This window comes from Tachyglossus aculeatus, chromosome 20, assembly GCF_015852505.1.
Source record: "Tachyglossus aculeatus isolate mTacAcu1 chromosome 20, mTacAcu1.pri, whole genome shotgun sequence".
Lineage (NCBI taxonomy): Eukaryota > Metazoa > Chordata > Mammalia > Monotremata > Tachyglossidae > Tachyglossus > Tachyglossus aculeatus.
The window spans coordinates 13,741,844-13,769,411 of NC_052085.1; the positions used below are offsets into that span (position 1 = coordinate 13,741,844).

General features: G+C 47.5%; 2 protein-coding genes across 3 annotated transcripts in view; one reads left to right on the forward strand and one right to left on the reverse strand.

The window, feature by feature from the left end:
- Positions 1-11,859, reverse strand: part of TMCO3 (transmembrane and coiled-coil domains 3) — a 97,485-nt gene extending 85,626 nt beyond the window's left edge. Inside the window, exon 1 of the mRNA XM_038761582.1 lies at positions 11,591-11,859. The gene's annotated coding sequence lies outside the window, so the exon portion shown is untranslated. The remainder of the gene's footprint in view (positions 1-11,590) is intronic.
- Positions 1-20,759, forward strand: part of ADPRHL1 (ADP-ribosylhydrolase like 1) — a 34,768-nt gene extending 14,009 nt beyond the window's left edge. The window contains exons 5-8 of one of the 2 annotated variants that reach the window (XM_038761580.1): positions 732-859; positions 1,726-1,858; positions 3,538-3,691; positions 16,486-20,759. In XM_038761580.1, coding sequence (XP_038617508.1) covers positions 732-859; positions 1,726-1,858; positions 3,538-3,691; positions 16,486-20,452 — 4,382 coding nt within the window. In that variant the 3' untranslated portion in view covers positions 20,453-20,759. Of the gene's footprint in view, positions 1-731; positions 860-1,725; positions 1,859-3,537; positions 4,095-16,485 lie in introns of those variants that run through there. The other variant, XM_038761581.1, reaches the window with a different exon arrangement.
- Positions 20,760-27,568: the final 6,809 nt, after the last annotated feature.

Sequence of the window (27,568 nt, forward strand, 5' to 3'; positions counted from 1 at the left end):
TTAAGAGTGTGAGTCCCATGCGGGACAGCGACTGTGTCCAACCTGATTAACTCATAGCTGCCCCAGCACTTAGAAAAGTGCTTGGCATATAGTAAGCTCTTAACAAGTACCATAATTTATATTATTATTATTAGTCTATTGTATGTACTGAGCACTTACTGTGTGCAGAGCGTTCATTCATTCATTCATTCAATTGTATTTATTGGGCGCTTACTGTGTGCAGAACACTGTACTAAGAGCTTGGTAGAGTACAATATCACAATATAACTGACCGATTTCCTGCCCACATGAATTTACAGTCTAAGGAAAAAGAATGGGCCTGGGTTTTAATCCCAGCTCTGCCACGTACATGCTGTGTGACCTTAGGCTAGTCATTTCACTTCCTCTGCACCTCAGTTCCCTCATCTGTAAAATGGGGATTCAATCCCTGTTCTCCCTCCTACTTAGACTGTGTGCGTGGGACTTGATTATCTTGTATTTACCCCAGTGCTTAGTACAGTGCTTGGTTCACAGGAAGCGCTAAAGAAATAATCCTGTTATTGTAATTATTATTATTCATTCTCTTAATTCAGTCATTTACTGAATGCTGTGTGCAGAGCAATGTATTAAGTGCTTGAGAGAGTACAATAGGACAGTAAACAGACACAATCCCAGCCCACGATAAGCTTACAGTCTAAAGACTATTATTATCCTTTGAGTGGACTGAACTTCTCCGCTCTCTTTGTGCTTAGAGTACCAGGAGCACTGGTTTTACTTTGAAGCCAAATGGCAGTTCTACCTGGAGGAGAGAGGGATTGCTGATGAGCAGGGAAATAAAGCCATCTTTCCGGATAATTACGACGCCGAGGAGAGAGACAAGGTAAACTTTCATTTTTGGCTTCAGGAAAGCAGTGTGGCCTGGTGGCTAGATCCCAGGTTATTATTATTAATGGCACTTATTAAGCGCTTACTATGTGCCAGGTTCTGGGTTCTGATCCCGACTCCGTGACTTGTCTGTTGCATAACCTGTATATATGTATATATCATCATCATCATCATCAATCGTATTTATTGAGCGCTTACTGTGTGCAGAGCACTGTACTAAGCGCTTGGGAAGTACAAATTGGCAACATATAGAGACAGTCCCTACCCAACAGTGGGCTCACAGTCTAAAAGGGGGAGAATATATATGTTTGTACATATTTGTTACTCTATTTATTTATTTTGCTTGTACATATCTATTCTATTTATTTTATTTTGTTAGTATGTTTGGTTTTGTTCTCTGTCTCCCCCTTTTAGACTGTGAGCCCACTGTTGGGTAGGGACTGTCTCTATATGTTGCCAACTTGGACTTCCCAAGCGCTTAGTACAATGCTCTGCACACAGTAAGCGCTCAATAAATACGATTGATGATGATGATAACCTTGGGCCAATCACTTCACTTCTCTGTGCCTCAGTTCCCTCCTCTGTAAAATGGGAATTGAGGACCGTGAGCCCCGCTTGGGACAGGGGCTGTGTCCCACCCGATTTGCCTGTATCCCCCCAGCATTTAGTACAGTGGCTGGCACATAGTAAGTGCTTAATAAATCCCGCAATTGTTTTTACTGTCGTTACTACTAAATGCAGGGGATGAGGACAAAGTCAGCGGGTTCAGGCCAGGTCCCTAGCGGAGTCCCACCAGACTCTAAAGCCAAATGGCGGGGCCCCTCACTGTCTCCCCCAACTCACCCGGGACGGTTTCGTTAGACTTACAGGAAGTGGAGTTCGGAAGGCCGAGGAGGAAGGAGAGGCCACGACGCCCCGATGATCGCCTACGACGCACTCCTGGGGACGGGAGGCGACTGGCCAGAGCTCTGCAATCGAGCCATGTTTCACGGAGGTTCGTTTCTCCCGCGGTTCGCCCGGCCGCGCTAACCAATTCCTTCCTATTCGGAGACTGGCCCTCGGGTTCTGCCTGTCCACCTGCCCATCGCTCCCTCTAGACTGGAAGCTCACTGTGGGCAGGGAACCCTCCGCCATCTCTGGTCATTCATTCCATCTTCCCCTTTTCGACTGTGAGCCCACTGTTGGGTAGGGACTGTCTCTATATGCTGCCAACTTGGACTTCCCAAGCGCTTAGTACAGTGCTCTGCACACAGTAAGCGCTCAATAAATATGATTGATTGATTGATTCCATCGATCGTATTTATCAAGCGCCTGACGTATGCACAGCCCCATACTAATCGCTTGGGAAAGCACAGTACAACCATAAACAGTGACATTCCCCGTCCAAAACGAGCTCACGGTCTAGAGCAGGGGAGACAGACATAAATACAAATAAATAAAATTACAGATATGGACATAAGCGCTGTGGGGCTGACTCTCCCTTCAGTTTCTCCAGTTTCACCTCTGTAACGGCCTCAATATTGGTTAGCTGCCCCTTAAACTGAAAACTCCTTGAGGACAGAATCTACTCCAATCAACCAAGTAATTTTTTTTTTTTAATGGCATTTGTTAAATGCTTACTCTGTGCTAGGCACTGTACTAAGCGCTAGGGAAGATACAAATTACTCAGGTTGGCCTCATCAAGCATCATGATCATCAAAGATATCCATTGAGCGCTTACTGTGTGTAGAGCATTGTGCTAAATGCTTGGGAGAATCCAATACAATGGAGCTGGTAAGCGCTGGAGTAGATGCAACGCCATGAGACACTGCTGTGTGACCCTGACCAAGTCATTACCTCCTCTGTGCCTCAGTTTCCTCATTTGTAAAATTAAAAAAAAAAACACTCTCCCTCTTGGATAGCCTAATGTGGGACAGAGACGGGGTCCAATCTGATCACTTTCCATTTATCCCACTGCTTGGCACATATTAAATGCTTAATGAGTGCCAACAGCGTGGCTCAGTGGAAAGAGCCCAGGTTTGGGAGTCAGAGGTCATGGGTTCTAATCCCGGCTCCGCCACTTATCAGCTGTGTGACTTTGGGCAAGTCACTTAACTGCTCTGTGCCTCAGTTACCTCATCTGTAAAATGGGGACTGTGAATCCCACAGGGGACAACCTGATTACCTTGTAGCTACCCCAGTGCTTAGAACAGTGCTTGATACATAGTAAGCGCTTAACAAATACTATCATTATTATTAGTGCTATAATTATTATTTTATTGTCTGTCAATCAATCAATGGTATTCATTGAGTGCTATGTGCAGAGCACTGTACTAAGCACTTGAGTATACAGCAGAGTTAGCAGAAACGTTCCCTACCCAAAAAAAGAGATTCTACGCTCCTCGCGGGTCTAACGCTCTCATATTTTACTCTCCCAGGCACATAGTACAGAGATCTGCACCCAGGAAGCGCTCAATAAATACCGTCGATTGACAGATTGATTGTGAAATCTTTCCGTCTCTCCCTCCCCACCACCTCCAGAGTGTAGGCTCGTTGTGGGCAGGGAATGTGCCTGTTACATTGTTGGGCTGTACTCTCCAAAGCGCTCAGTACAATGCTGTGCACACAGTAAGCGCTCAATTTGTACGATTGATTGATTGATTACTGATGCCCATTTTTGGCTTCCCGCTGCAGGCGAGAGCGGAGCGACTGGATCAATTGCCGGCTGCCTCTATGGATTGCTCTACGGCCTAAACAACGTTCCCAAAGGCCTATACCAAGACCTGGAGCACAAGGAGAAGCTAGAAAACTTGGGCGAAGCGCTTTATCAAGTATCCACAGCGGAAAAGTAAAGCGGTTTCTGTCGTTTCTTTCCCATTTCCTCAGAGGCCACTTCCAAGGCCCTCAGGTGATCTAGTGGTTTTTCAGAGCGAGTTGGCTAGGTTCGAATGAGTTTTAGGCCACAGGTTATTCCGAGGGATAGAGCTTAGCGAAACAGTTCACGCAACATGGAACTTTTTCCACTTTTCAGGGAGATCGGACGATCCTAATTGCTTCTTGAAATACATTTTTGTCCAGTGAGACTATTTTTTCACTCTTCCAAAGGTAGTTTACTCTTGGAATTTCGCCTCATTTTCCGTGCCACAACTTCCAAGGGCATTCATTTCGAGTAATCTCTTGGACAATCATGTAAGTCGAATGCAAAACTAATGCTACTGGCTCACTTATTCCAATAAAACTAACTGCAGTTGCTCATCTAATGGGCTATTTCCTCTGATCCTTAAACCTCTCGCTTTTCCCCTTCTCCCTCTGAGATCAGTGCCTCCGTAACACTGGCGATTCTGATATTTCTCGGATTATCCATTAATGAAACGTTACTCTCTTGGTGGTACAAAGCTGCATTTATAGCGAGACTGAGGAGACTTCTACATGGAAAAGAAAAAGTCGTGCTTTGGCCTTTCAACATCAAGCACAACACATGTGTTTAACCTTCCCAGCCTGCGTTTTTAATCACACTAGATCTTTCCAAACACTTTTTTTTTTATTTTTTGAAAGAAAAAAAAAGAAATCGGACAGCTTTTGGAGAGAACTTGTGGAAAAAATGCCACCCAACTCTGGACTCACCATGCACTAACAGTAATAATCATTATGGTATTTGTTAAGTGCTATGTGCCGAGCACTGTTCTAAGCGCCGGGGTAGATACAGGGTCATCAGGTGGTCCCACAGTTTGGCTCCCCATTTTCCAGCTGAGGTAACCGAGGCACAGAGAAGTCAAGCGGCTCGCCCAAGGTCACACAGCAGACCAGTGGATTTAGAACCCGTGTCCTCTAACTCCCAAGCCCGTGCTCTTTCCACTAAGCCACGCTGGGTGAGGAAACAGATCGGCAGTTGGCTTCTCAAGCTGCAGCTGTCCGTTCCCATTTAGGCTTCACTGCTCAGGTAACCCCGTATTTTGGGTGGTTTCTCCAGCCAGAAAACGGACACTGCCTCGCTCAGCGGGGTGGTAGCTGGTGTGAATTAAAAAAGCCGGAGACTGAGTTTAACCCTGCGCTTTGCCACTTGAACCCTCCAAATCCCGACTCCCTCCTTTCGCACAGTTGAATGTGGGTTGGAACTACAGGACGTGAAGCCGAGATCTAGAATCACCCCAACAGCGACTGTTGATCGGTTGTATTTCCCGGGCACTTGGTGCCGGGAGTTTGGGAGAGCACGGTGTAACGGATTGCGTGGACACGTTCCGCGCCCGCAGCGAGCTCACAGTCGAGAAAGCGCCGGCTGAAGTCATTCATTCAGCCAGTCGTATTTTTCGAGTGCTTCCTGTGTGCGGAGCACTGTACTAAGCGCTTGGGAGAGTTCAATGTAGCAATAAACAGAAACCCGAGGCCTTCAACTGAAATAAGCCAAATCAGAAGACGTCTAGCAATTTACCTGTCCTTCAGGGGGTTCTGGGCATAGACTGAGCGGTCAGGGCGTGGAATCAGGACCCTCTTTCTGGAGAGTTTGGTCTCTTGGGGGTTTCAGGATGATTTCATTGCTGGGTTTCATTTCCGTTTTCATTTCATTCCGTGTCTGTGCTCGCTGGTTTTATATAAATGGTTTTCTGGGAAACTGTGGCGGAGGGGCTTATGCCAGAGAGATGTCGGGGGTGTTTGTGTCAGGGCATAATAGCGATGATAACAGTGATAACTGCGGTATGGGTTAAGCGCTTAGTATGTGTCAGGCACTGTTCTAAGCGCTGGGGTGAAGTTCGAGTCAGGCGCAGTTCCTGTCTCATACGGGGCTCCCGCGGCTTAAATAGGAGGGAGAGCAGGTATAATAATAATAATAATTCTGGTATTTGTTAAGCGCTTACTGTGTGCTAGGCACTGTCCTATGCTCTGGAATGGATACAAGTAAATTCATTCAATCGTATTTTTTGAGCGCTTACTGTGTGCAGAGCACTGTTCTAAGCGCTGGGGAGGATACAAGGTGATCAGATTGTCCCGTGTGGGGCTCACAGTCTTAATCCCCATTTTACAGATGAGGTCACGGAGGCACAGAGAAGCTAAGTGACTTGCCCAAGGTCACACGGCTGACAATTGGCAGAGCTGGGATTTGAACCCATGATCTCTGACTCCAAAGCCCGGGCTCTTTCCACTGAGCCACGCTGCTTCTCTAAATGGGGTTGGACACAGTCCCTGTCCCACATGGGGCTCACAATCTTAATCCCCATTTTACAGATGAAGGAACTGAGGGACAGAGAATAATAATAATAATAATAATAATGTTGGCATTTGTTAAGCGCTTACTATGTGCAAAGCACTGTTCTAAGCGCTTGGGGGGATACAAAGTGATCAGGTTGTCCCACGTGGGGCTCACAGTCTTAATCCCCATTTTACAGATGAGGTCACTGAGGCTCAGAGAAGTTAAGTGACTTGCCCAAGGTCACACAGCAGACATGTGGCGGAGCCGGAATTCGAACCCATGACCTCTGACTCCAAAGCCCGTGCTCTTTCCACTGAGCGACTTGCCCAAGGTCACACAGCGGGCAAGTGGCAGAGCAGGGATTAGAACCCACGGCCTTCTGACTCACAGACCTACGCTTTTTCCACAAGGCCATGCTGCTTCTCTGTTTTGCAGAGGAGAAAACTGAAGCACAGAGAAGATAAGTGTCTTGCCCAGGGTCAAAAAGCAGGCAAATGGTGGAGCTTGGAAGTCAGATCCCTAAACTTCCAGACCCGTTCATTCATTCATTCAATCGTATTTACTGAGCGCTTACTGTGTGCAGAGCACTGTACTAAGCACATGGAAAGTCCAATTTGGCAATCTGTTTGCTCTTAGCTGAGGTATCCTTTTAAAAATTGTGAGAGATGGAAATCTCTCGTCTCCCATCACCCGTCACCTCAAGCTTAACATGTCTTAAACAGAGCCCCTTATCTTCCCACCCAAACCCTGTCCTCCCCCTGACTTCTAGACTGTGAGCCCGCTGTTGGGTAGGGACCGTCTCTGCATGTTGCCAACTTGTACTTCCCAAGCGCTTAGTACCGTGCTCTGCACACAGTAAGCGCTCAATAAATACGATTGAACTGAATGAATGAAATGGGCACACCACACGGAGCTTTAGCAGAACAATTAAAAACCTCCCGAATCACTGGATTTATTTTTATCGTATTTGTTAAGCACTTACTAGGTGCCAGGCATTTTACTAAGCCCCAGGATAGATACAAGCTGATCAGATGGGACACAGTCCGTGTCCCTCCTGGGGCTCACGGTCTTTGTCCCCATTTTCCAGATGAGGGAACTGAGGCCCAGAGGAGTAAAGTGACTTGGCCCAGGTCAACCAGCAGACAAGGGGCGGAGCCGGGATTCCAACCCAGGTGCCTCTTAGGCCCGCCTTCTATCCACCCTTCATTCATTCGATCGTCTTTATTGAGCGCTCTGCTCCTCTTCTGATCTGAACATCCTCTCAAAGGAGCTCAAAGTGCCGGGCTGGAGAAGCCACTGTTTGCAGGCAGAAATCAATCAATCAATCGTATTTATTGAGCGCTTACTGTGTGCAGAGCATTGTACTAAGCGCTTGGGAAGTACAAGTTGGCAACATATAGAGACAGTCCCTACCCAACAGTGGGAGAAAGCACCGCCTCTTTTGGAAGTAACTGTCCGGTGGTAACAGGGATCTTCCTTTCTCTTTGAGGCTCCCGAGGGTGCCCTTCTGCATCCCCAGGAGCCTCGGGTGGAGAAGCCGGTGGCTGTCACCTTCACCGCCTCCGTCTTCACCGTCCGTCATCCTCATTCCCCTCAACTTCACCGTCCTAGCATTACAGGTTCTCTGGAGAAGTTGTTCTCTTAATGGAGTCATCCCTGTGTCTCTGGCCTTCAAGCAAACCCTGTTCTGATGGACTATTTCTGGTCAGGGCCATTCATTCTATAGTATTGATTGAGCGCTTACTGTGTGCAGAGCACTGTACTAAGTGCTTGGAAAGTACAATCCGGCAACAGAGAAACAATCCCTACCCAACAACGGGCCCTTAAGCGTGTGCGTGTCTCTGCCTGTGTCTGGCACCGCTGCTACTTCTGACTTTGCCCGTCATCTTTGGGGAACATCTCTTTCCAACAGTCTCATCTTCATCATCGATGGTACTTATCGAGCGCATACTATGTGCACAGCACTTTACTGAACACTCGGGAGCGTACAATCAATCAATAATAATACTAATAATTATTACTGTATTTGTCAAATGCTATGTGCCAAGCACTGTTCTAAGCTCTGAAGCAGATACAGGGTAATCAGGTTGTCCCACGTGGGGCTTACAGTCTTCATCCCCGTTTTACAGAGGAGGTAATTGAGGCACAGAGAAATGAAGTGACTTGCCCAAGATGACACAGCGGACAAGTGGCAGAGCTGGGATTAGAACCCCCGACTTCTGACCCCAAGCCCTTGCTCTTGAGTGCCAATAGGGTGCAGAGCACTGTAATAAGCGCTTGGGAGAGCACGGTACAAAAGAGTTGGCAGAGAAGCAGCATGGGCTAGTGGAAAGAGCACCGGCCTGGGCGTCAGAGGACCAGGGTTCTCCACCGCTTGTCTGCTGTGTGACCTTGGGCAAGTCGCTTCACTTCTCTGCACCTCAGTTTCCTCAACTGTAAAATGGGGATTCAATCATACTTTTATTTATTCAATCATATTTATTGAGTGCTTACTGTGTGTGCATTACAGGTTTTCTGGAGAATTTGTTCTCTTAATGGAGTCATCCCTGTGTCTCTGGCCTTCAAGCAAGCCCTGTTCTGATGGACTATTTCTGGTCAGGGCCCTTCATTCATTCATTCTATAGTATTTATTGAGCACTTACTGTGTGCAGAGCACTGTACTAAGCGCTTGGAAAGTGCAATTCGGAAAGTGCAAGTCTTAGGACTGGGAGCCCCCAGGGACTATGTCTCACCTAATTGACTTGTACCTCCCCCAACGTTTAAAACAGCATTTTAACAATTCTAAGTCACACATTTTAAGACAGAATTTCAACAGAATTATAGAGAGAATGATACCCCTGTTAATCAAACGATGGTATTTACTGAGCATTGACTGTGTGCAGAGCACTGTACTAAGCACTTGGGAGAATACAACAGCGCTGGTAGACACGTTCCCGGCCCATAACGAGCTTCCAGTCTAGAGGGGTGCTGCATCCTTAGCCCAAATCAGATTTATATTAGAAGCTTCTTGAGGGCAGAGACCATGTCCGTTATGTCTATTGAAATCCCCTAAGTATTTAATACAAGGCTCTGCACGTCAGAATGCCCTCAATACATATGAACAGATGACCTAATTAATTCATAAAACGCTTGAGGGCAGGGGTCATGTTTATCAACTTTATCGTATTGTTCTCTCCCAAGCTCTTTAGTAAAGTGCTCTGCATCCAAGAAGTGCTCAATAAATACCATTGATTTATTGACGAATTGAATGAATGAAAGAAGGAAGGAAAGAAAAATCCCAACCCTACTCTATCAATCAGGTCTTCCTTTGCTGTATCAGTGTCTGCATAGTCTTTTCCCATCCAAACAATCAATCAATCAGTGGTATTTATGGAGCACTTATTGTGTACAGAGCACTGTACTAAGCACTTGGGAGAGGACAATATAACAGAGTTGGTAGAAATGTTCCATATGACATTTGTGCTGGGTTTGGGGGAACTTTCAATGATTTACGTTCAACTCTTTGGATTTTAATTCGATTTCGGCAGGACCTTTTTCTTTTTACTTTGCCCCCGTGTTCCAGGGCTTTAGCCATCCTGGTGAATTCAATGCATCAGCAGTCTAGTAAGCCTCCTCTCGATCCCTTTGCCGAGCTCTCGCTAAAGGTATCGAAGAAAACTCTGCACATCTCCCCAGAGTTGAGCTCGTGCCACCGAAAGACCCCCTCTTTGAGTCTGATTCTCCCACTCAGTTATACCCTCACGGAACAGAACAACGATCGAGTCCAAATTTTCCAAGCCGATCGATCCTTTGAGAGCATTATTGGCTGCTTTCGATCTCTGTCTTTCTCAACAGCTGTATTATTAGAACTCCTTTCTTCATCAAACTTCGTCATTCACCACTTCCCAAAGAATAACTCTATTCTCCCTGAAGTAGAAACCGCCTTTTCACCCCAACCTCTTAGAACTGGTTAAAAGTGGGTAGGCATAAAATCACTGCCACAGATCCCCTTTTAAGCTCATTGATTCCTTTGAGGCGGGAAAGGGCACATCATTTTGGAGAAGGCACATGGTCCTTTGGGTAGAAAGTGGCCCCATAGCAGAGACATCCCCTCCCCTTTCACCCAAACTTTTCTGATAATAATGATGGCATTTATTAAGTGCTTACTATGTGCAAAGCACTGTTCTGATGCCCCTTGCCAGTGACTGGAGGTAGTCCCTCTGCCACCTTCTCCCCCCGCCCCCGGATTTCACTCTCACCAGTGAACAAGAATGAAAATAGCCACAAGACCATGTTGTCATGTGTACAATGAGGATGGCAGTGTAAATATGTAAATCGAGTGAATTGGCACTGTTCCGCATAATTCCGATTGTCCCGACTGACTTCTAAAAATCGCTACATAATAGGAATCAGATTCCGCTTCCAAAATTTTCACACTGAAGCTTCAGGACAGATCGTCTTGGATTTTTGAAACTGACACCTGCCACGGGAGATTAAACAACATTTTAGCCTGTCAGCAGACGAATCGTCTCGCGGACAATTTCAGTGAGCGAGCGTCCCTTGATGAAAACTTCAGATGAGAGACATGATTGGAAACAAAAAAGGGGGTTTTGAGCCCATGCCTACTGCCTCTATTTATGTTCTGTCCATCTCAAAACAATACTAGGATTCAAAGACCAAATTCTAGAATTCTCCCAGGGCCTTCTAGGAAATGATTCCCAGCCACCCAGAGAATGACAGCGTCTCATGTGGGTAGATAGGACGGACAGATGGCTGGAAGGAAAAAAGGGACAGAGGAGTTGAAGTGTGGCACATTCATTTAGAATCCTAAGAAGGAAGTGCCCACAAAATGCATATAATTCCTCAGGGTAATGGAAAAAAGCAAACTTTGGCAAAGCTTATCTAAACTTCATACAGACCTAGCCAGTAACCATAAACACTGGTTCTTAACATAGCCACTGAATCTGCTAATCCAATGTTGGACATGATAGACAGCGACAGTGTCAGTTATTTCAGAAATATTTTAACCCGGGAGAAGCAGCAGGGTAAACCGCCCCTCTGCCAAAATGTAAAGGAGATAAAGACGGAATCTTTTTTCTCTGAGTTAAGAGGAAGAGTCCTAATTTAGAGTGATGTTGATAAGGCAAGGCTCAATCCCTGAAATTGATTACTTTACTCGCTGACAGCACTGACAACAGCAATGTTGATCTGTTGCGTGCGGATCACAGTCCTGGTCTATCATGTGCAAACTAGCTTTAATCTTTTTTTCTCTGTCCCCTTGGGGTACTAAAGAAGTGGGCAACAGGCTCCCTGAGTTAACGGGCAAGTCACTTCACTGCTCTGTGCCTCGGTTACCTCATCTGTAAAATGGGGTTTAAGACTATGAGCCCCATGTAGGAGGTACCCAACCTGATTTGCTTGTACTTCCTGGCAAACCGTAGTTATTATTAACAAGGAACAAGGAGACGGAATATGCCACAGATTGAACAGAACCGCCCTGCGTCGCTCTCTGAAAGCGAATCCACAATGCCCAGAAGCTCTCCGTCAGAGAAATAGAGATAAAAAAACAGCCATCAATCCTACCTTATCCCGACGTAGAGATCTCCCCAGAGACCTCACAGCCAACGGGCGGTGAGATTGACTCTTGAATATCTTCCAAAATGGCACCTTTCCACAGTCTCATGTTTTCAAGCGTCGTGGCCTGGCTGGCCTGCCAAACTTATGTCCAGTGGACAACAAATTTGGAAAGTGTAGCACCCCTGCTGCTTCTCCCGGCCATCTGGGAGAATCCATTCCATCCCGTTCTACGGTTTGACTCTTCGGAGTCTCTCTCTCTCTCTCCCAGAAGCAGTTTTTCAAGGTCCTAAGGAGCCCAAATGGATTCCTTCTTTGTAAGGTGACTTTAACGGATCTTCCCTCATCCTTTGCAGCAGGGGCGGTGTCTGTGGAAAGAAGGAGGGCGGGGAGGGAAGGAGTGGATCATTGGAAAGGAAATTCGAGGGAATGCTGAATACTGAATTCAATCAATCTATTGTATTTATTGAGCGCTTCCCGTGTGCAGAGCACTGTGCCAGGCGCTTGGGAGAGTACAATACAGCAGAGTCGGCAGACACATTCCCTGCCCAAAGTGAGAAGCAGCAGGGCCTAGAGGATAGAGCACAGGCATGGGAGTCAGAAGGACCTGGGTTCTAATCCCAGCTCTGCCACGTATCATTTGTGTGACCTTGGGCAAGTCACCTCACTTCTCTGGGCCTCAGTTACCTCATCTGTAAATGGGGATTAAGAGTGTGAGCCCCATGTGGGACAAGGACTATGTCCAACCTGATAAGCTGGAACCTACCCAGTGCTTAGTACAGTGCCTGGCACATAATAAGCGCTTAACAAATACCATTAAAACAAAAAAAAACTGACAGCCTAGAGGGGGAGACAGACATTAATACAAAGAGAGAAATTACAGATATGGAAATAAGTGCTGTGGGGCTGAGGGAGGGCAGGATAAAGGGAGTGAAACAGAGAGACACAAAAGGGAGTGGGAAAATGGGTGATTTAAGGAGAGTTGGGAAGAATTAGACTTCACTTGCAAAGAAGACGACCAAGGAGCCACTTGACAACATCCACTGGTCCGTGACAGTAAGTAGTATAAGTGCTTAACAAATACTATAAAAAAAAATTACCCAAGCACTGTGCTAAGTATTGGGGTGAATACAGGATAATCTGACTAGACAAAGTTCCTGTTCCACATGAGGTTCACAATCTAAAGAACCTCAGAGGTTAGAACTTTAGAGAAGCAGCGTGGCTCAGTGGAAAGAGCCCGGGCTTTGGAGTCAGAGGTCATGGGTTCGAATTCCGGCTCCACCACTTGTCAGCGGTATGATCTTGGGCAAGTCACTTCACTTCTCTGGGCCTCAGTTCCCTCATTTGCAAAATGGGGATGAAGACTGTGAGCCCACGTGGGACAACCTGATCATCTTGTATTCCCCCCCAGCACTTAGAACAGTGTGCGCACATAGTAAGTGCTTAACAAACGCCATTATTATTATTATTAAAGGGACGGGAGAACAAGGTATTGAATCTTTATTAGACTGATGAGGAAACTGAGGCACAGAGACACTACAGGAGTTGCCCGAGGTCACACAGCTGGCAAGTTAACAGAGCCAGGATTAAAAGCCAGGACTTTTTGATGTTTGGGCCCTTGCTCTTTTCATTGGGCCACACTGCTTTCCATGCTCCTGTTACTGGCTTGGAAATCTTGGCCAAATGGTCTGCACTTCTCTGTGAGTGAAAGGACTCTCAGGCAGTGTAGCCTAGTGGAAAGAACCTGGGACTCAAGGCCCTGGTTCTAGTCCTGGCTCTGCCACTGGTCTCCTGTGTGACCTTGGGCAAGTCATTTCACTTCTCTGGACCTCACTCTCTTCATCTGTAAAATGGGGATTAAGATTGGCATCCCATGTGGGACAGGGACTGTATCCAACTTGACTATCTTGTATCTACCCCAGTGCTTAGTACAGTGTCTGGCACATAGTAAGCACTTAACAAATACCATTATGAAACCATTCAGAAACTGAAACCACCCCCAACCCCTAATACACGAAGGTGCGGGGAGACACGTTCCGGTGAGTTTGGGCTGACGGTTAGCTGTGTGGCTCCCAGAAACTTTCCTCAGTTTGCCTCTCGTCATTTATCTCTCCCGAACCCTGAATCAAAGTGATGATCTCATCGTCACCCGACTCTCAGCTGGGATTTGCCAAAAATCTAAATACCCCCCAGGATACATGTTCACCATTATATAACTGGGATTCAAAGGGATTGGAATCCAGGACACTACCGAAGTGTTTCTGACCCGAGGGAAGTTTTGAGAAAACAGAAACTTCCCTCATAGATAATAATAATGATCGTGACATTTGGTACGTGCTTACTATGTGCCAAGCACTGGGGAAAATGCAATCAGATCCGAAACATTCACCGTCCCATGTGGGGCTCACAATCCAATAGAGAAAAAGAACAGAATTTTTTTTTAATGGTATTTGTTAATCACTTCCTATGTGCCAGGCACTAAGTCCTGGGGTAGATACAAGGTAATCAGGTTGGGCACAGTCTATGTTCCACGTGGGGCTCACAGTCATAATCCCCATTTCACAGATGAGACGACTGAGGCACCGAGAAGTTAAGTGGCTTGCCCACGGTCACACAGCACACAAATGGCGGAGCCAGGATTAGAACCCAGGTCCTCTGGCTTCCAGGCCTGTGATCTTTCAGCTAGGCCACACTGCTTCTGCTTCGTGCTAAGTGCCTATTAACAATCAATCAATCAATCATTGGTATTTATGGAGTGCTTACTATGTGCAGAGCACTGTACTAAGTTCTTGGGGGCATGCAACAGAATCGGCATATACGTCTCCTGCCCATACTATATGCCAAGCACTGTACTGCGTGGCTCAGTGGAAAAAGCCCGGGCTTTGGAGTCAGAGGTCATGGGTTCAAATCCCGGCTCTGCCGCTTGTCAGCTGTGTGACTTTGGGCGAGTCACTTGACTTCTCTGGGCCTCAGTTCCCTTATCTGTAAAATGGGGATGAACACTGTGAGCCCCACGTGGGACAACCTGATCACCTTGTATCTACCCCAGCGCTTAGAACAGTGCTTGGCACATAGAAAGCGCTTAACAAATACCAACATTATTATTATTGTTATTATTACTAAACCCTGGGGTAGATATAAGCCAATTGGACACAGTCTCTGTCCTACAGTCTGAGAGGGAGAACAAGTATTGAATCCCCATTTTACAGATGAGAAAACCAAGGCAAAGAGAAGTGACTTGTCCAACTATCTCCCAGCAGGCATGTTTCTAGAACCCAGTCCCCCGACTCTGGAGTGTGGTCTTTCTGCTAGGCCGAGCTATCGTGGGGAATTAATTCTTTCAGAGCCTGGATAACCACTCGGTGCTAAAATTAGACAACAGGGAGGAGGTCTAACATTTAGCATTTTGAAGGAATCAATCCTCATCACCCCTTCTGGGAGAGTTCCATTTCTTCCGAATCAAAAACCTGTCATGCTGTGCTCCTTTCCTTATTGGGGGTGTTTTTTCTGCGAGAGGATACTCCACTTAAAACGCACCTGTTCTCTGCTGAAACTGTAAACCTCTATTAAAGCAGAGCGAGGGCAACATTTCTCGCTTTAGCGATGAGCTGTTCACTACAGGTGTGGGGGCCTTTTAAAAAGGAAACCAGGGCAACTAGACTTCACCTCCCGCTGTTTGACAGAACTCTTCGGTGTCTCAGCTTTCTACCCCCTACCGCCACAGACAATTTATGAGAGAGCAGAGGATCCTGATGTGGAGGGGAAGCTTGGAGACCATTCCCATGATGGGCCATGTGGATGTTATTGGCCTGGATGGAAAATTAGTTCAGAGTGTTGACCGGGCTTTGAGGTCATGCACGCCTAGACAGAGATAGAAAAAAACAACACTCCTACCACATCAGCTGGGGCCCATTCCTTTTGAGATTTTTTCTGGACAATAAGGTAACTCTTTTGTGGTTGTTAATGGCATTTTTTAATCACATACTATGTGCCGGGCACCGTTCTAAGAACTGAGGCAGATACAAGTCAATCAGGTCGGACACAGTCCATGTACCAGATGGGGCTCGGGGTCTTAATCTCCATTTTACAGATGAGGTAACTGAGGCACGGAGAAGTGAAGTGACTTGGCCCAGGGGCACAAAGGAGACAAGCAGCAGGGCCGGGATTAGAACCCAGGTCCTCCTGACTTCCAGGCAAGGATCTATCCACTAGGCCATGCTGCTTCTAAACTTTCCATTTTCCTGAGTAGAAAGTCAGTATTTGTTAATCACTTTCTGGGTTGGATACGGTAAAATCAATAATAATAATAGTGATGGTATTTGTTAAATGCTTACTACGTGTCAAGTACTGTCCCGTCCCACGTGGGGCTCACAGTCAAAAGGGAAGGAAGAACAGGTATTGAATCCCCATTTTACACAGAGGCACATAGAGTTAAATGACATGCCCAAAGTCATACAGCAGGCTCAAGAACTCAAGCCTTCTGACTGCCAGTCCATCGGTCACTGGTATTTACTGAGTGCTTACTGTGTGCAGAGCACTGTACTAAGCATTTGGGAGAGGCCAGTAAAACAGAATTAGCAGACACGGTTCCCTGCCCATAAAGAGCTGTGTTCTATCCACTGGGCCATGTAGTTCAGTTGTTTATTGTTCCGGATGTCACTTCCCAATGCTTATCCTGAACCAATTTCTAGACTGTGAGCTCGTTATGGGCAAGGAATGTGTCTGTTCATTGTTGTTTTGGACTCTCCCAAGCGCTTAGCACAGTGCTCTGCACACAGTAACCGCTCAATAAATATGATTGACTGACGGACTGACTGACTGAACGACTAATCCCTGCCCACAAGGTGCTTTCGGTCCAGTCTAGTCTACAGTCATAGAAGACCATGTCGCTTCCTCTCCCGCAGGTTCGTGGGAGCTAAAATGGCTGATGCTGCGATGCCCATGGACCTCAACGTGCTGAAGAAGAAGATCGACAGGATGGCCACCCACCCGGGGGTCTTCGCCCTCCTCAGCAACCTGCTGTTCTACATCACCGACCGCGAAGCCGGGTCCCCCCTGGGGCCTGCTGAGAAGGCCCGGTGTCCCCCGGGTGGAGGGGGGAGGCCGGGAGGGAGCGTGGACCCCCAGGACGGCGAGGCCCAACGGAGGCCCAGCAAGTTCCAGCTCCTGCGGTCCAAGTTCATGAACCCTCACCGGGAGCCCGCCGGGTTCAGGACGAGGGAGGTGGGGAGGCTGATCTTCAAGGAGAAACCCTCCCCTGTCAGAGGCCGCGTCAGGGCCACCATCAACAAACTCCTGGAGAAGACTCGGGAGAAAGTGGGGGCGGAGCCGAAGCCCCTCTTGGCAGAGAAGCCCAGGTGGATGAACCCCACCGGACGGGGCACCGTGAAGAACATCCTGAAGGTGTTCCTGGCGGCCGAGGAGAAGGAAGCCAAGGAGAAGCCGGGCATCTTGCCCAGACTGGTGGGCAAAAAGAACTCGGTCCTGTCCAAGCTGAAGGAGAAGTTCGAGCAAAGCAGTTTGCTCTGCTTGGCCGCCCCGCCTGTCCGGAAGGCCGGAGGGGACCGGCAGAAGGCGAGAGGAGTGCAGAAGAGGAAAGTCCACAAGCCGGAAATTCGGGTGCTGCAGCTGGTGTCTCTGGCCGGCACGTGCCTGGGACGCCCGCCCGCCCGGCAGCTGGCCCCCGCGGCCGAGCCCGTGCCGGCCTTCAGCCTGGCGACGGTGGTCAGCAGCCCTTGGCGGTGGCTGGCACCCAGGGCGGGCGTCGGTCCAACGCGGGCCCTCGAGGCCCCACGGGCATCCACGCACAAGGCTCTTGTCACAGGCCAGCCAGAGGCGGGTGACCAAGAGAAGCCAGGAGACGGAGCGCCCTGCAGCTCCTGCCCCCCAGAAGCCCCTGGTTCAGATGTACCCACACAGGGGCCACCAGCCCGGCCTGAAATAGCTTTTCCCAACTCGGAACCAGACCTCTTTCCCAAGCCGGACGTCCCACCTGCCATCTGGGACGCCAGAGTTCCCCCGCTTCTTGGCCCAGACAGTGTGGGAGCTGTCTGGAGCCAAGGGTCAGGATCGGGAGATGGCCGCACCATAGGACACTGTGGGAAGGCTGGCCCCCTGGCCCTGCTGTCCTGCTCAAATGAGGCACCGGCTGTTCCCCGGGGTGCGGAAGGTGGGGAGATTCCCCAAATTACAATGAGCGTCTGCGTTTCAGACGAGGACATGGAAATGGCGAGCCCGGGCTCAGAAAGAGATGCCTTCTTTGCGACCCAAGAGTGTTTGCTGGAACAGAAAATCTCGGAAGAGATCCCACCCTTTCACTACCCCGCCTTCGGGGCTTCGCGGAATGTCCAGCCCACCATCGACCCCCCACAAGTCATCATCAGTCTCCCTGTCGTTTACCAGATGCCACCGCCTCCGGTCAGGCCCCAAAACACATCCAGTCTGGAAAGCAAACGTCCTCGGGGGGTGGAAGAAAAACTGGAAAATACCCAGGGATCCATTCCCGGCACTCCCAGAAATCACTGCGAAGCAGCAGCGGCGCCAGACAACCACACTCGATGGAAAGCCCAGCCGGGCCCTCGTCCCGAACAAAACAAACCGAAGGCCCGAGAAACCCGATGGGATCCAGTGCCTACCCAAATGAGTGGACTGGATCCTGGTGCTCCAGGGAGACTTTTGGCCCCTGGGTTTCCCACTGGTCATCCACCAGCTACGGGGAAACTGGGAAGATCACCTCCTGAAGAGACGTTTCACAGGCCGCTGTCAACTGAGGGCCAGGAACAGGAAACCACATCTGGGAGGAAGCAGGACACATGTCTGGATCTGGAGAAGGACCAGTTGCTGGCACCAGAAAGACAGGCCAAATCGAAGTCCAGGGCCTCAGATGAGGGGGACTTCGCAGGTCACCTGAGGGTGAAACATGCACCATCGACAGGCCTCACAGAGCGAGGGAACCTCAGTGGAGGCTTGGGGAATGAAGAGGGGTGTGATGTGTCACCCCGGAGAGCCTTCGCCGAGACGTCAAACATGACTGAAGAAAGTGCCGGTCATCACATGGGTGGCTACAAATTTCTCACTCCGATCACCTTGGCAGGGTCTGACAGGACAGCCACCTCAGAGACGAAGCCTGAAAGCAACTTGAAGAAAGCCCTTGGTATAGCAATGCCTGCCACCAGGAGCCGTGACAATAATATTGCCGCAGAGATGAATTCTGGGACCATGTCTGAGTGCCAGGAGTCATCCCCAGATTACTTGGTGGCTCATGGAAAGGGTATTATTGAACAGAAACCCTCTCTGAAACTCGAGGGGCAACAATTACCTTCGTCCGTTCAGTTGGTGAGGCACAAAACCAATAATGCGGCAGAAATAAGACACTTGAGTGATGACAGGAAGAACCAGCTTTCCGTATTAGATCGCCCGGTGGTCCGTGACACTGGCAACCTGGAAGATGATACCTATCCTAAATGGGAGAAGAAGCTGCTTTCGTCCGCTGTATCGCTAAAGGACAATGACGATTCGACAGAGGAGACCAAGTCTTTAGGGAATTCTGAAAAATACCAGATTTTGGCACTGAATCGCTCCGCTGGAGTGAAAAATGTTTCAAAAGGGAATTCTGAAAAACAATCACTGCCTCCGAATGAACTGGGGCAGAGCCAAAAACCTACCGAGGCGGCAAAGGGTCTCTTTTCTAGCACGAAGGAACACAGAAGGCCTCTATCAGGAGTCGAGGAGAGGCATAGAAAAGATCTGGTCAGCAAGGACACCTGCCATGAGCTGGACAGCGGTCCATGGCCTGCATCGGATGACCGGGCAGAGCAGAAAAGCAACGTGCCCTCAACAGCGAGGATCTCACGGAATCCCGAGTCACATCCGGGTCCAGCACTGAGACCCGGAACTGGTATCACTCAAGGGGAGAAGAACAATCCGCAACCCAGTGGATTTTCAAAGCCCAAATCCAGCCTTCCACGAGAAGGGAATGTGTCAGCCAATTTGGGAGGAGGGCAGATCCCCCTACCCGAGGTCTCGGGGAAGCTGGTAAAACCTTCTGGACGGGAGAATCCCGTTTGTAAGTGGCTTTCACCACGTATTGGTGGGGAGAACAGAACCGATTTTGCAGGGGAGACCATCTCCTCAGGCTACTCTCAAAGAAATCGGACGCCACTGTCAATGGATTTGGGGAATCATAAAAACAAACTTTCAGAGGTGAGGGACGTCTGTCCTGATTTGGAGTTTTCTTTGCCCAGTGACTTGGGGGAGTCCGTAGCTAATCCAACACAGAGGAAGAGAGGGCTGACTTCCTTTCAGAGCCATTCGGCCCCTTCGAGCAATACCAAAAGCCCTGGAAGTGATCCGTCCCTGGGGAACACGGAATCTGTGACGTCGGCACCCCAGAATCACACCCCACCTACCAAAGATTTGGGGAGGCCCATCAACAGCGTTTCAGCAGCGAGAGACACCTTGGATAAGAAGGAGCAATATCAAGGATCCACTTCAAGCAACACTGAAACCCCCAGAACCAAACAGAAAGTTATTTCAGAAAATACAGGCAAGCACTATGGATTGCCAAGCAAAGATTCAGAGAGACCGAGCCCCGTGGAAGGCACAAGATCATGCCAGGAATCCGGAAAGTACAAAATACCATCGTCTAGTGACCTGGAGAGGTATAAAAACAACCCAGAAGAAGAGAAAGAAATTTGGAGTCGAACAGGCAGCAGGCTGGACGGGTCACTGCAGGTCAAAGAACACAAGAAGTTGAAAGAATTAGCTAAATATAAAGCAGAAAGCTTCAGTGACCAAGAATCTTTTGATTTATCCTTCAAACCGATGGTTGTTAAGGTGATGGATACCTTTAAGATTCCCAAACAAGAATAAGACACAAAGAAGTCTCACTAGAATTTCTGTGCAGCTAAAGAATTACGTTATAACCAAGGATCGTCTCAGCATCCTTCATTTTAACGTGACTTATGGGGGCCGCCTTCTGACCCCCAAACCGAGTGGATTTTAGTATGGATTTTTAGAATATTATATATTAAATTTACGCCGAAGCCGCTGCAGGAGGGCTTTAGGTTTGATGTCGGGGAACATTATGAGTCGTGAGATGCTAGGAAGGGATCTACATCAAGATGGGGATGTGTCTTATCTGCATATTATAGAGAAGCAGCGTGGCTCAGTGGGAAAGAGCACGGGCTTTGGAGTCAGAGGACATGGGTTCAAATCCCGGCTCTGCCACTTGTCAGCTTGTGTGACTTTGGGCAAGTCACTTAACTTCTCTGTGCCTCAGTTCCCTCATCTGTAAAATGGGGATGAAGACTGTGAGCCCCACGTGGGACAACCTCATCACCTTGTATCCCCCCAGTGCTTAGAACAGTGTTTTGCACATAGTAAGCGCTTAATAAATGCCATCATTATTACCATTATTATATTTTCAATAAAACGGCAGAAAGATATTCTTTTCGTGAGGTCTAGGTGCAGACTTTTCCAGAAGCGTGGCCTGAACCAAAGGGTTTCTTCAACTCATAATGTTCCCCGACATCTAACTTAAAACCCTCCTGCTGCAGCTTCAACATAAACATATATATAAAAAAAGAGATCTTGGGGCAGACTTGGACAGATACACGGGCTAAACCGGAGGGCTTTTTGAGGTTCCTTCCCGATTTTTGGCTGTAGGAGGCCCGTAGAAATTTTTGCCGATCAGTCTCCTTGCAAACAGAAACGACAGCAGAGAGTCTCAACTCCCAAACAGGTAGTGCTGAGCTTATACGTGGTCTGATCTCTCACACTGCCATCCTGGGAGGGGGATGAAGGGCTGAATTCCGGGATCAAGAGCTGAAGTGAGAAGAGGACTCCGACTGGTGTGGACTTAAAGGTTGCGCTGAAACCAAGGACACGGATCAAGGGTCTGTTCCAAAGGACTGTAAGCTTGTTGTGGGCAGGTAACGTGTCTGATTATTGTTCTTTTGTACTCTCCCAAGCGCTTAGTACGGTGCTCCGCACGCAGTAAGCGCTCGGTAAATACGATGGAATGAATAACTGGATTATTGGGTCCCCGCTCGGGAGGCAGGTTGAACTCTGTAGATCTCCAGCACATAGTAAACCCTGAACAGAGGTGTTGTGTAAATAATAATGGTGGTATTTGTTAAGCGCTTACTGCATGCCAAGCACTGTTCTGTGCACAGAGCACTGTAATAATTGGAGTATTTATTAATCACTTATTCTGTGTGGAGTGCTGTAGTAGATACAAGACGGTAAGCTCATTGTGGGCAGGGAATGCGTCTGTTTACTGTTCTCTTGGACTCTGCCAGGTGCTTAGTACAGTGCTCTGCAAGCAGTAATAATAATAATAATAATGATGGCGTTTGTTAAGCGCTTACTATGTACAATGCACTGTTCTAAGCGCTGGGGAGGATACAAGGTGATCAGATTGTCCCATGGGGGGCTCACAGTTTTAATCCCCATTTTACAGAAGAGGGAACTGAGGCACAGAGAAATGAAGTGACTTGACCAAGGTCACAGCTGACAAGTGGAGGAGCCGGAATTTGAACCCATGACCTCTGCCTCCCAAGCCCGTGCTCTTTTCGTTGAGCCACACTGCTTCTCTATTGCTCAATAAATACAATTGAATGAATGACTACCATCAGACGAAGCAGTACGGCCTAATGGATAGAGCCCAGGCCTGGGAATCAGAAGGACCTGGGTTCTAATCCTAGTTCCGCCACTTGTCTCCTGGGTGACCTTGGGCAAGTCTTGGGCAACTTCTCTGTGCCTCAGTTCCCTCATCTGCAAAATGGAGAGTTGATACCTGTTCTCCCTCCTACTTTGACTGTGAGCTCCATGTGGGCCCTGGTTATCTTTTATTTACCCCAGTACTTAGTACAGTGCCAGGCACATAATAAGAACTTAACAAATACCATTAAAAAAAAAATCAGTCCCACATGGGGCTCACAATCTAAGGAAGAGAACTGTACTATTCCAAGTGCTTAGTACAGTGCTCTGCACTCTGTAAGTGCTCAATAAATACAATTGAATGAATAATCTTGACATTTGTGGCCCTTGGGTGTCACTTCACTGACTTTTTAAAAATTTTTAAATACCACTGATTTATTGAGAGAACTGGTATTGAATCCCCATTTTACAGATGAGGTAACTGAGGCACAGAGAAGAGAAGTGACTTGCCCAAGGTCACCCAAGAAGCAAGTGACAGAGCCTTGACTGGAAGCCAGGACTCCCGCCGTTCAGGCCTGTGCTTTCTCCTCTAGGCCATGCTGCTTCTCATGTTTTATTTTATTTCATTTTATTTTATTTCAATGTCTCTGCTATAGTTTGTCGGTGTTGATGTCTGTTAACAAGAGATGCCCTCTCAAGACCACTCACTGCTACAGATGCTGCTTGACCCTGGCCAGGGTCAGTGAACGCTCACTAAATACCACTGATCGATTGGTATTTTTGAAGCTCCTATTAGAAGCCGAGCCCTGTGCTGGAGTAGAGAGAAGATAGACTGTAAGCTCGTTGTGGGCAGGGGACGTATCTGTTTATTGTTGTAGTGTCCTCTCCCAAGCGCTTAGTACAGTGCTCTGCACATACTAAGCGCTCAATAAATACAACTGAATGAATAATCATGACAGTTATGGCCCCTGGGTGTCACTTCGCTTTTTTAAAAAAATATTTGTTAAGCACCCACTATGTACCAGGCGCTATTCTAAGTGCTGGGGTAGATGCAAAATCATCAGGTTGGAGACAGTCCCTGTCCCACATGGGACTCACGCTCTTAATCCCCATTTTACAGATGGGGTGACCGAGGCCCAGAGAAGTGAAGTGCCTCGTCCAAGGTCACACAGCAGACAAGTGGCAGAGTTGGGATTGGAGCCCAGGCTCTAGCCACAAGGCCACACTGCTTCCTCTCGCTGTCCTCCTCAGTTTGGACGCGTCACTCCGCCCCATCCATTTTCCACCAGGGCTAAACTGACAGGATCGAAAGCAAAGCGTCCTCTGAAAGCTGTTTTTGCAGAAGCGACGTTAAGAGCGTCTGGAACTGCTGCTGTTAAAAATAGCACCTGCCTTCCCCTGGGCCTCCGTCCTATCAGGTCCACGCAGGGATGGGGCAGAAGGTGACACTGTTAAGTCCCCATGAAGGTGACATCATGAATTATCTCCCTGGCACTTGCCCGTCACCTTGGGTGAGTGTTTTCTCCTATGAGGAACAAAACTTGATGAGAAGAGCCGCTAACGCCAGTGACGAGTGTGCTAGACTTGCCTCCTTATGCTTCTGTCTCCCCCGTTTTATTCTTAGATTTGGGGCCTAGGTCAGTCGATCAATCAGTGGTGTTTACTGAGTGCTTATCGTGTGCACAGCACTGCACTAAGCGCTTGGGAGAGTACACTGCAACAGAGTTCCCGGCCCACAAAGATTGACTTTTTTTATCCAAATTCCAACAGATAAAGGTGTTTTTCTAAAGGGAAAAAAACGTTTTGTGGTTTTTTTCCTAGAGAAATAGTGTGGCCTAGTAGATAGAGAACGGGCCTGGATGTCAGAGGATCTGGATCCGAGTACAAGTCGGCAAGATTTTGCTTGTACATATCTATTCTATTTATTTTATTTTGTTAGTATGTTTGGTTTTGTTCTCTGTCTGCCCCTTTTAGACTGTGAGCCCACTGTTGGGTAGGGACTGTCTCTATATGTTGCCAACTTGTACTTCCCAAGTGCTTAGTACAGTGCTCTGCACACAGTAAGCGCTCAATAAATACGATTGATTGATTGGTTTCTAATCCTGTGTGACTTTAGGCAAGTCATTTCGCTTCTCTTGTACCTCGGTTACCTCATCTGTAAAATGGGGGCTAAGACTGTGAGCCTCTTGTGGGACAGGGACTGTGTCCAAACTAATTAGCTTGTATCTACCTCAGCTGTGTGACTTCAGTCAAATAATAATAATAATAATAATAATGGCATTTATTAAGCGCTTACTATGCACTGTTCTAAGCGCTGGGGAGGTCACAAAGTGATCAGGTTGTCCCACGGGGGGGCTCACAGTCTTCATCCTCATTTTACAGATGAGGGAACTGAGGCACGGAGAAGTGAAGTGACTTGCCCAAAGTCACACAGCTCACTCTGTGCCTCTGTTTCTTCATCTGTAAAATCGGGATTCAATACCTGTTCTCCCTCCTACTTAGACTGAGAGCCCCATCTGGGACGGGGACTATGTCTGGCCCGATTAACTTGTATTTACCCCAGCGCTTAGAATAGTGCTTGACACATGGTAAGCACTTAACGAATTCCACAGTTATTATGATTATTATTACTTGCCCTTCAGACAGAGGTCCTATTTTGAGAAAGAGCTTCATGGTTCACCAACATCGCAGCCTAAGCCACTTGGAAAAGCTTTCCTAATCTGAAGTGTTTCGGCTGAGCTGGGAAGTCTTTGGCTGATTTTCTCTCTCATTAATCTATTTATAATTTCTGCTAGTGGCCTGAATGGAACTCCAGAGACTGTGTGCTTTTAGGGCAATTAAGTGCTGGGCTGGGGACATCGAGTTAATGACCTCAAGGAGTGTGATAGTTTTTAGTATTACTACAAGTATTCCTTCCTCTCCCCCCTCCCTCCCCCCATCTTACCTCCTTCCCTTCCCCACAGCACCTGTATATATGTAGTTTGTACATATTTATTACTCTATTTATTTATTTTACTTGTACATATCTATTCTATTTATTTTATTTTGTTAGTATGTTTGGTTTTGTTCTCTGTCTCCCCCTTTTAGACTGTGAGCCCACTGTTGGGAAGGGACTGTCTCTATATGTTGCCAATTTGTACTTCCCAAGCACTTAGTACAGTGCTCTGCACATAGTAAGCGCTCAATAAATACGATTGATGATGGTTGATGATGATACAAGGCGGCGTGTTGGCCAGATATGAGGGAAGCAGCGTGGCCTAGCTGACAGAGCACGGACCTGAAAGTAAGAAGGACCTGGGTTCTAATTCCAACTCTGCCAATCACTTGATCAATCAATCGTATTTACTGAGCACTTACTGTGTGCAGAGCACTGTACTAAGCGCTTGGGAAGTACAAGTCGGCAACACATAGAGACAGTCTCTACCCAACAGCGGGCTCACAGTCTAGAAGGGGGAGACAGAGAACAAAACCAAACATACTGACAAAATAAGATAACTAAAATAGATATGTACAAGATAGAGTAATATTAAAATATTATGCTTGATGTGTGACCTTGGGCAAGTCACTTCATTTCTCTGTGCCTCAGATTCCTCAACTGTAAAATGGGGCTACCCATTCTCCTCTTTAGACTGTGAGCCCCATGCGGGACAAGGACAGTGTCTGACCTAATTAACTTACACCTACCCCAGCGCTTAGAAAGGGGCTGGTCAAATAATGAGCACTTAACAAATACCATAAAAATATATATGTATTTCGTTTGAAGATCTGGTAAAGGTCTCTATGGCTTACAACATCCAGGAAGTTCATAGCGATGTAATGGGAGGGCAGAGATAAAACTGTTTTATTACGGTGTTGAGAGTTGGTCTCAATTCCACAACATGAAAAATGTTGAAACAGTGTATTCTAGTGGAAAGACCTGGGTTCCAATTCCGGCCCCGCATCTTGTCTGCTGTGTGACCTTGGGCAAGTCACTTCAACTCCTCTGGGCCTCAGTTACCTCATCTGTAAAACTGGGGATGAAAACAGCGAACCCCATGTGGGACAGGGAATGCGTCCAACCTTGAATCCACCCCAGTGCTTATTACAGTGCCTGCCACTTAAGAAATACCGTTTTAAAAAAAGTAATTTCTGGTTCAGGTGATGCTCTAACCCAGTATTCCTTCGGCGACCCTGATTCTAGGATGTTTGATGGAAATGTATGATGATTGGTAGCAGTGTCGCTTAGTGGAAAGACCACAGGGCTGGGAGTCTGGAGACCTGGATTCCAATCTCCACTCTACTCTTGCTTGCTGTGTGCCTTTGGCCAAGTCACTAATTTTTCTGTGCCTCAGTTCCCTCATCTGTAAAATGGGGATTAAGACTGTGAGCCCCCCGTGGGACAACCTGATTGCCTTATATCTCCCCCAGCGCTTGGAACAGTACTTTACACATAGTAAGCGCTTAATAAAAGCCATCATTATTATTATCTGCAAAATGGGGATTTAATACCTGTTCTCCAACTCTTACTTAGGCTACAAAGCCCCATATGGGTCCTGATTATCTTGTTTATCTTATTATCTGATTACCCCGGTGCTTAGCAGAGTGTTTGGCACAGAATAACCACTTAACTAATGCCACAATTATTATTACTATTGAGTGTTCCTGACCAGATTTTCCTGTATCTACCCCAGAGCTTGGCCCATAGGAAACATGTAGCAAATAAGACAATTGTTATCATGACTACGACTGCCTTTCTGGATACCCCTCCTCAAGCTTAGACATTTCTCCTCTAAGAACTCTAGTGTTCAAAAATCCCCTACAGTCTTTCTAACGCATCTAATATTCGCCTCTAGAAACCAACTGTAAAAACTGCTCATCCGTGAATCATCAGTCGTATTTATCAATCGTATTTGACTCCCAGAACCATCTTTCACCTCCTGACATTTTCTCCCAGCACAAATTCCTCTGCGCCCTAATCAGAAAAGGAGTCCTTGGGTTTATTTTAGTACTGGGACAACTGGCAGCTTTTGACTGGTGTTTAAGAAAAAAATGTGGCTATCTCTGTAAACGTCTATCAGATAGCTTCCACAACCTGTTTGGTACATAAGACAGGTGGACAGGGGTCATGAAGATGGAGAATAAACAGGGTGCTCCCTTTTTTATTGCTGTTAAATTGCCGTTAGAAGCAGCATGGCCTAGAGGAAAGAGCCCGGGCCTGAATCAGAGGACCTGGGTTCTAATCCCGGTAATCTTGGGCAAGTCACATAACTTCCTTTGGCCTCAGTTCCTTCATCGCCAAAATGGGGATTCAATACCTGTTCTCCTTCCTACTTGTAGTGGGAGTCC